The sequence below is a fragment of the Carlito syrichta genome, unplaced genomic scaffold, assembly GCF_000164805.1.
Source record: "Carlito syrichta isolate Samal-C Ts95f unplaced genomic scaffold, Tarsius_syrichta-2.0.1 Scaffold315987, whole genome shotgun sequence".
Lineage (NCBI taxonomy): Eukaryota > Metazoa > Chordata > Mammalia > Primates > Tarsiidae > Carlito > Carlito syrichta.
Genome location: NW_007260083.1, coordinates 50,094 through 59,534, shown reverse-complemented (window position 1 = coordinate 59,534; position 9,441 = coordinate 50,094). Strand labels below are relative to the sequence as shown.

At 56.1% G+C, this 9,441-nt stretch overlaps 1 protein-coding gene across 1 annotated transcript; it reads right to left on the bottom strand.

Moving 5' to 3' along the window:
• Positions 1 to 2,552: 2,552 nt before the first annotated feature.
• Positions 2,553 to 9,430, bottom strand: LRFN3 (leucine rich repeat and fibronectin type III domain containing 3). Its single transcript, XM_008073634.1, has 3 exons — positions 8,649 to 9,430; positions 5,460 to 6,890; positions 2,553 to 3,185 (listed from the first exon to the last, which is right to left on the bottom strand). Exons 2-3 carry the CDS (start codon positions 6,872 to 6,874, stop codon positions 2,720 to 2,722), a joined length of 1,881 nt encoding a protein of 626 aa, XP_008071825.1. The 5' UTR covers positions 6,875 to 6,890; positions 8,649 to 9,430; the 3' UTR covers positions 2,553 to 2,719.
• Positions 9,431 to 9,441: the final 11 nt, after the last annotated feature.

The following is a 9,441-nucleotide window of genomic DNA, read 5'->3' as shown; positions in this document are numbered from 1 at the left end:
CAAAAAAAAAAAAAAAAAGAAAGACTGGCCTGCCCTGTCTGTCCCACCCTTCCTGCTTCCACACTGTGATAAGCTGCCACCAGGTATGAGTTCCCCTTTTGACCCTGCGTGTCCTGCACCCACATTCCCCAACCTGTCACAGCCTCTCTCAGATCCTCCATCCACTGCCTGGTGCTTGAACCTGGAAAAGGTCCTTCATTCCTGCTACAGAGAAATCAGCTTCCCCTCCAAGGGAGGAGTTCCTGGATATCAGAGCCCAGGTGTGCATGGAATGCCTTTTGCAGCCTTTGCATGGTTAACTGCAACCTGAGCATCCTCCTCCAGGAAGCCTTCTGCCACCTCTCCTACTGGGTCAGTCACTGGTTACAGGGTCTTACGGTTCCATATATGCTTCCTGCATGGTCCCCCTTGTCACCACAGGTACTTTACACTTGCTTGTGTGATTACTTAACAACATTTGTGTCCCCACCAAGTGGTGAGATATGCGAGGGGAGCACCTGTGCCTATATTTGTTCAGTACTGAATTCCCAGCACATTGCACACAGAAAAGACTGTTCAAATTTTAAAATGAGGGTTTAGGAACGGTGCGCTCTGGCTCCCCCTCATGGCAGCAACTGGTACTGCATAGCCGGCACCGAGCACATCCTCCCACCTCGGGTCTTCCCCAAGACTGACGTCCCTCCTCTCCCTGTTGACCTCACTTGACCTCAGCTACCCAAGTGTAACAAACAAAAGGACCTTATGGTGCAGCTAGGGGACCGGGGAGGCGGGCCAGGTCCCTGGGACTTAGGTTGTCCCCATGGCTGATAGAGTATCATCTCTGGGACCTAGACCCACCAGAAAAGCTGTGGCAGAATCTAGGAGTTGTCATCCATGAGGACAAGGTCGTGGGCACCAGGTCATGAGAACGGCCAGTCCAGTCTCGGGCCCTCTTCGTCATGCTTCTCACACCAATGTCACTCCAGAAGATTGACAGGACTCCAGTTCCCTCCGTACTCTTACCTCCGGACCCACCTTCGGAAAAGCCCGGAGTCCAGGGGGCGCTACTCCTCTTACTGCCAATCCCATTCCCAGATCTCCAACGAGGCCCAATACCTCCTAGACCCAGGTTCTTGTCATATAAGCCTCCAGGCCCGGCGTCCCAGGGGGGCTTGAGGCAGACCACGATAGCGTGCGGACCAGCCCAGGGGTGACAAAGGGTCAACTTGAACCAGGCTCTGGGCCCCCAGAGCAGGGTCTACACTCCCCGTCTACACTTTCTTGCCTCCTCCTCTCACATCTGCCCCCCGACCCCTAACACTGTTCTCCTGGGAGTCACCACAGCCTGTCTTCGAAGTGTTAAACACAACAGCCACTTGGGACTGAACTGCTTGGCTTCCCGCTCTCTGCCTGCTGCCTGCTGCTCCTGTTGGGTCTTTGTTAGTTTTTTTTCCCTTTGTCTCACCCTTAAATATGTCAAGTCCCAGCAGTTGGGACTTGGGACCCCTCCCAGAAGCCATCTCACCCCCGTGGCCTCAATTGCCCAGTTCTGCTGACAAAGCCCTCATTTCTGTTCCCAGCTCCAGCCTCAGACCAGGGATCCCACCGCTTCCTGGAGGCCACACCCGAGACATGCTCTGGCCTCCCACATCCACTGAGGCCCCCCGACCCTGGCCAAATCATCACCCCCAGATGCCCCTCCTCCCTGGTCCTGTACAGGGCAGGCCCATCCCCTCCCTCCTTACCCAGCCAGACCCCAGGGGCTTGTCCTGCATGCTTCCCTCCCGCACGGCCCTTCAGCTCCAGAACCCATCCACCCAGCTTCCAGAGTGGCTCTGTCAGCCTAGCCCTGTCCTGCTCCAACTCTGTCCTCACCAACCCAGGCCCCTGCCCTGGCTTCCCCCTGGGCTCCTTCTAGTCCACCCTCCTCATAGCGACAGAAGGATCCTCCTAGAGCCTAAACCTGACCCCATTCCTCCCTTGCACAGAACCCTTCCTGGCTCCCCATACTATCAGGCCAGGAGCTGGGCTCTCAGCCTGGAGGTCCTGGACTCTGCTATCTTGTTTCATCTCTACCATAGCACCCCCAGTGCCTGGTACCTACTATGCCCTTGCTTGTGCTTTGCCCTCTGTCTGGAATAGCTTTCCTTCTGCACTTTACCCAATTATCTCCTTCAGATGTCATTCTCACATCACATATCTCCTCTTCCGGAAGCCCTCCCTGAACACATCCTAGGTTGAGTCAGGCACCTCTTCTGGACTATCACAAACCCCAAAGCTTTTCTCAGCACCACACCCCTGGTGACCCTGGGCTATCATTGTCTGGAGAAGTGTCTCTCTCCCAAGAGACATTAGGGTCCCTGAGAGCAGGACTCAGAGCTGTCTGGGTTACGACAGCACCACGCAGCACAGGGCATGCTCAGAGTGGATGCTCAAGGAATGTCTGTTGTCTGGATGGATGACTGTCCTCAGACCAAACCAAAGGGGTCTCTCCCCAGAGGGGACATTCCCCAACTCCAGGCCCTGCACGATTCCCCCAACCTCCACAGACAGAGACAAGGGCAAGGGTCCAGGCCCAAGCTTAGAAAAATAGGACTTTCTTGTTGCGCCCTGGTGTTCCCGACACCCTCCCCATCAGTTTTAAAAACCGAGAGCAATTTGGTGAGTCTGAGGCCAGGTCCCATGGATTGTCCAATCTTGCTGTCCCTGGGGCCCGAGGAGCCTTAGAGGGGGCACCTGGCTAGGGTCCCACAGGTTCGTGGCTGGGTCCCCAGGACTCGCAATCCAGCTGGACCACGGTGTGGGCCTTGGATGCCATGGGCTCTGGAACCGGCGGCGTGGGCGTGGGGCCCAGGGCGCCGTTGGTCTGGGAGCAAACGCTGCTGACCGGTGCGGGCGTCTTGGCCTTGCCGGGGGGCTGGCCCCCATGCACCTTGTAGCGCATAAGCAGCACAAAGATGAAGACCAGTACCGAGGCTACGATGACACCACCCAGCGCGATGATCATCGTGCCGCCCAGGAAGGGCGCGTGCGGTGCCCCGCACGGCCGCAGCGCTGGCTCGGTGGAGAAGCGGGCGCAGCCCACCGGTCGCGTGGCCGTCAGCCCTGTGGCGCCATCCTCGTACACAGCGAGCACACACAGGTCGTAGGTACGGCCCGACGCCAGGTCTGTCAGCAGGAAGGAGCGGCTGTCTGCTGGGATCATCCTGGAGGGGCAGGCAGGTGGCGGTCAGGTCTCTGGTGGCCCAGTGCCCACCCTGAGCTCCCCCCCGCCCACTGGTCTGCTGCCTCATTTCATTCTAGTCCACTGAGTTCCCTCCAATTACCACCCCAATTCCCTTGGGTCTGACACCCCTCAGCCACCTGACTGATATCCCTCTGGTCTGTTAGCCAATTTCACTCCCACCCCGCCCCACTTCCCCATGGCCCGCCACCCAAGTCCCCAGGTCGATTTCCCTCTAGGCGCAAAACATCATCATTTCCATCTAACCAGTTGCTGGAGTTCCCTCCAGGCCCACTCCCCAAGGCCCCTCTGCTCTACGGCCCGATTTCTCTACAGCCCACCACTTGTGTTCTGCTCCTGTTTCATGCTATACCCAACAGCCACGCCCCTCTTGCACTGTCACTCAATTTCCCTGCTGGCAGTCTGGCTTCCCTCTAGCTTCCCTGTCCAATCCTACCCTAGTCCTCTGCCCGACTCACTCTGGCCCCATCACCCATGTTCCCTCCAGCCCGGCTGCTAGTCCTGCCCAAGTTTGCTCAAACCATGTCGGATTTCCCTCTGACCTAAGCCACTTGTCTTCTAGCCGTCATCCAATTTTCCTCCAATCTTACTCCGAATCTCCACCAAGACCTTCACCCATTTCCTTCTGGTTCCTCTGACTTCCCTCTAACCTATGACCAATTTGCCTTTTCCAGCTGCCTGATTGTTTCAAGTAGACAGCTAGAATTCTCTCCAACCTAACCACTGATTTCCCTATACCCTTCTAACCTGCCAATAAGTTTTCCCCTGGTCCCACTGCATTATTATTACACCAATAGTCTGCTTTCCAGTGAGTCCCATCCTCTGATTCCCTTTTCATAAATTAATGAGCCTGTCACCACTGCTCTTTTTCTTCCTGTTGCCTTTCTTTCCAACTCTGTCACCCAATTCCCTTTTATCTCTGTTGCCTGGTTTCGATTTATCTTTTTCTTTCCCATTTCCTTTTATCCCTACCACCCAATTCCACTATGTTTCCTTTGTAGCTGGGCACCCTGTTGGAGATTTATCCTTGTTTTACAAGGTTCTATTCCTAAACTGCTTTAATCAAAAGGTACAGGGAACTCCAAGATTGCCTGTGGCTAGGACTCGTGTGATTTTCAGGGGTGGGTCTTCCATGGAATCTACTCAGTAATGTCACCTGAGGAAGGGAGTAGAATGAAGTCATTGGGTTTCCAGGACTGAAAAGGAAGTCAAGTGGCCATCTGTTGAGGTGTGGGCCCCAGGGGAGGGAAGGACATTCAGGTACTGAGTTTCCTTGGTCCAGCCTGGCAGTGGGCACAGGCAGTAACCCCAGCTGTCCATGCAAGGCTGAACTTTGGGAAGAGGTGTGAGTAGCACCCGGGGCAGCAGCCACCACTACTGACCACACGTGGTTACAGTAGATGTACCAAGTGCTCTGTGATCTAGGGGCAGAAGTTGTACTGACCCACCTCTTGGAGTGTGTAAACGCCAGATTTTGTGTTTGCCACCCCCAAGAGAGGCAAACTGGGTATTCTTGTTCACCTGGTAAGTGGAGCTCGAACTAGGTTGGATACAAGATAAAAAATGTAGATGGCACAATATTAGAACTCCAAACATGTGGAGCGGTTCACATGGCACAAGCCCAGTCTCCAGTTAACCTCCTCCTGCAATGTTCCTTTCCACCTCTGCTGGATTTCCTTTGTACCACGGCTGCCTCATTTCATTTTTTCTGGGACCCCTGTGCTTTCGTGTTAGATCTCCTTTGCTTCCTGCAGCCTGACTTGTATCTAGTTCTGTCATCTGAAAATCCTGTTTTTTCTCTTTTTACCTTTACTACTTAAATTTATTTTTATTCCCTTATCTACCCCCCTCCACCTGCCCATTAGCTTTTTACTCTTCTGGCCTGATTACTTTATACCCTTGTTGCCTGGTTTTCTTTTTATGTTTGTTACTATTTACTCTTGGTGTCTGATTTCTTTTTACTCAAGCAGTCTGATTTCTTTTATCATTTTGTTTGATGTTTTTTTAGCCCCGTAGCCTGATTTATTTTAACAATTGCTAATTTATTTTGTCCTGACTGCCTGACTTGTTTTTACCACTGCTGTCAGATTTCTTTTGCTTTTGCTGTCTGATTTCCTCTGTAACTTGGTGGCATCCTTTCTCAGCTGTGCTTCACTCTGGGTATTAGTTAGGTGGACTCCAGTGCTCCCACCTCTCATTTTCCCACCCAAGCTACTCCACTGCCTGGACTCTGCACCTGTAGACGAGGATGTCATCCGCTGAGCTGTTGTACTGGATCTGGTACATGCGGATGCCTGGGATAGGCTGCTGATCTGGCCACTGGACGAGCGCAGCCGTGGCCCCATGCTCAGTCACCTGGACGCCACGATCGGTAGAGGGTCCAGTGTCAGCTGCCTTGGCAGAGGCAGAGGCAGCCGAGGGCGGGGTGAGGGCATCGGGATCCCCGTCCCGCGGGGGATCACAGCTGGTGCTATTAGCTAGCTGTGGGGGTGGCGGGGGACCCACGGTCAGCTCAACAGCAGCTGTGGCCTCGCCAGCTGCATTGGCCGCAATGCAGGTAAAGATGCCGCCATCGCCTGGCTCGGTGACCAGCAGCTCGAGTGTCCCATTAGGGAAGGCGCGAGCACGGCTCGAGTTGCCCAACAGCCGGCCCTGGGGTGAGACCCAACGCACTCGGGGCTCTGGGTCCCCCACTGCCCGGCAGCGCAGGGCAGCTGGCCGACCCGCGGGTACCGCCAGGGGCGGCGAGCGGTGAGTCACCACAGGCGGCTCGCACACAAACTCCTCCTCGCCCACGGCCCAGAAGTAGCGGCCACCCAGAGCCGGTGGGGAGGCGCAGGCCTCGAGGTCGTCCTCCCGTGCCAGGCGCCGCAACCACACCAGCTCGCAGTTGCAGTGCAGAGGGTTCCCGCCAAAGGCCAGCACCAGGGCGGAGGCCGGTGAGCCGCGGGGCCTGGCCAGCAGGGGCAGGCGGGAGAAAAGTGGGTCGGGCGGGATGGTGGTCAGGCGGTTGGAAGTCATGTCCAGCCGCGCTAGTTTATGCAGGCGGGAAAAGGCGCCGGCGGGCACGGAAGCCAGCAAGTTATGGTCGAGGCCCAACGTGTTGACGTTGCCTAGGCGGCCCAGAGCCTCCCAGGGCAGCTGCTCCAGGTTGTTGTAGGAGAGATCTAGGTCCTCAAGGGTCTCAGCACAGTCGTCCAGGGCACCGGCCGCCAGGGCTGCCAGCTGGTTGTTGCTCAGGATGAGATGGCGCAAGTTGACCAGGCCACGCAGCTGGCCCTCGCCCAGCGAGGTCAGCCGGTTGCCATCTAGGTGCAGGGCGCGCAGGGCACGCAGGTCAGCAAAGGCGCCGGCTGCCACATGGCGGATGGTGTTGCGTGACAAGCTCAGATGCAGCAGGCCTGTCATGTTGGCCAGGTCACGGCGGCGCACAGCTGCGATGAAATTGTCTGCCAGCCGCAGCTCGGCTGCCCGGCGGTCCAGCGAGGGTGGCACGAACAGGAGGCCTGCCCCTGGGCACAGCACGCTTAGGGGCAGTGACTGTGTCTGGCAGCGGCAGCGGCGGGGACACGGGCTGGGTGTGGCTGGCTGGGGTGGAGACGAGGCGGGGGCCAGCGGCAGCAGGCAAAGGAGCAGCGGGAGGACGGCCATTGCGGGCAGGGGTGGCCTGCAGGGAGGAGGGGAGGTGTTAGGGCAGCCTGAGACCAGAACAGGGGCCCCACAGGTGTCGGGGTGGTCTGAGACCAAGAGAGATCACAGTGGGCTGAGAGCAGAAGAGTCAGTTGGTCACAGAGGGTCAGAGAGGAGAGGTCAGACAGGATCAAAAGCCAGGAGATGGTCACAGACTCAGAGAGATGTGTCGTGGAGGGGCAGAGAGAGCAGAAATGAAAATGGCCAGAGGGAAGGGAGGGGATTAAAAATAGAGAAGCTGGGTTTGGTGGCTCACGGTGGCTCAGCCTGTAATCCCGCGCCTTGGGAGGCTGAGGTGAGTGGAATGCCTGAGCCCGCGGGTTCGAGACCTGCCTGGGCAACTTGGCGAGACCTCATCTCTACAATAAATCAAAATGAGCCGGGTGTGGTAGCGCACGCCCGTAGTTCCAGTTACTTGGAAGGCTGAGGCAGAAGGATTGCCGGAGCCCAGCAGGTCGAGGCTGCGGTGGCCGGGAGCGGCCACTGCACTCCAGTCTGGGCGACAGAGTGAGACTCCCACTCAAAAAAATAAAATAAAATAAAAATAGTCAGAGAATAGGAAGGATGGTCATGGTGGGTAGAAGGTAAGCCAGAGATCTTTAAGCGTAGTCAAAGAAAGATGGTCAAAGATGCCCATGGAGAGATGTCAGTGGTTGGGATGGTAGACATGATTACAAGTGGCCAGGCATGACCAGAGAGGAGAGGTGGTCAAGAAGAGGAGAGGTGGACAGAGAGGTGCTTATGGGTAGTCAGATCCAAGAGAGATGGTTAAAGATGGTCAGGGAGAGAAGTGGTTAGAAAGAGCCCAAAGCCAGCGAAGTGGTCAGGAAAGAGGAAAGGTCAGACAGGTCAGAGTCCGTCGGAGACCAGGACCACCGTCAGGATGAGGCTTGTGGGGAGAAGTCATTAGAGAGAGGAAAGGAAGCCAGAGATGTTCAAAATGATCAGAGGCCATCAATGAAGAGAGATGGGCGGAGGAGAGGAGGCCAGGAAAGGCCAGAGGCGGTCAGGTGGCTGTAGACTGGAAGTGAGGGTCAGGGTTGGTAGGAGGGCAAGAGAGATGGTGGAAGATGGGCAGAAAAAGGAAAAGGTGTGCCCGGGAAACCGGAAAGAGAGATGGACAGAGACAGCTGGAGAGAAGGTGGTAGACAGAGACGTTCAACAATGATTGGAGATGCTCACAGCCCGAGGTTTTGAGTTAGAGAGGACAGAGGGTGAGAGAGCAGTGGACAGAGATGTCAAAGATGATCATTGAGAGAAGCAGCCGACAGAGGTGGCCAGAGAGAGAAGCTGTGGACAGGCCTGTCAAAGATGATCAGAGAGAGGAGGAGAGGTGAACAGAGATGGCCATTGAGAGAAGTGATGGCCAAAGGTGGACAGAGAGAGGAGCAGGGGGGAGAAGGGTCAGAGGTGATTAGAGAGAGGGGAGGTGAAGAGAGATGGTCACTGAGAGGAGCAGTGGACAAGCAGGGACGGTCAGACAGGACAGACAGTGAGAAGCTGTAAGGGCTGGGGAGGTTAGAGACCTGGAGATGCCATCGACTGGGGGTGGGGAGATCAGAGAGGGCTGGTCAGTGTCCAGACAATGCTTGAGGCAGAGCAGGTGCTGGAGGCTGACCCACAGAGGAAATCCCAAGGGTGCCAAAGGGGACCTGGCCCTCACTGACCCCCTCCCCCTGGCCACAGAGCTCCTCCCAAGTCACTCCCCACCCACCGTGAGGTCTTTCAGCCTTACCTGAGCTGGAAGCTGCCCCAGGGAGCAGAATCCTCAGGCTCCAGAGGAGTCAGAGGTCAGGGCTCTGGAGGGGATGCCTGGTCATGCCTTTCCCGTCACGAAGCCTTCTGTAGAGGGACTGTCTGCTGTGTCTCAGCTCAAGTCTGTGGCAATGGAGTCTCCAGAACGTAATACTTGGGGTCCCAGAACCCCAAATATTGGGCCTCTAGGGCCCAATTTTAGGGGTCCAGTTTGGGTTGTTCAGGGCCAGGGTCTCCCAGCTTAGTCCTGGGATGCTAAACAGTCAAACGGAGTTTAGGGTCTGAGTCCCAAGCTCAGTTTGGGATCCAATACTGGGATTCTGCACTCAGATACTGGGGTGCTGAGTCAAGATCTGGAGGTCTCTAGCCCCAGATTTCAGCATTCAGGTCTGCAGCAAGGACTTCAGGCTCAAACTCAGATTCAGGCCCCTTGGAATCCCACAGTTCAGATCTTGGAATCTGAGGCCTAAATCCCAGGGTTCAGGTCCCAAATAGTGGGTTCCAGTGTATAGATTTGGGAATCCAGTCCCAGGTTTCAAGGTCCCGGGCACAGAATTTGGAGTTCAGCTCCGGATTTGAGGTTTTAGATGTCAAGTCTTGGGGTTCCGCTCCAAAGCTGGAGGTCTATGTTCCAAATGATGGGGTTCAAGCTCCAGATCTTGGGGTCCCAGCGACCGACGTGGGGATTCCAGCCCCATAGACTGGGGCTCAGGCTCCAGGTCTTGGAGTTCCACGGCCAGACCTCGGGGTGCTGGCCCCAGATCAGGGCGCCA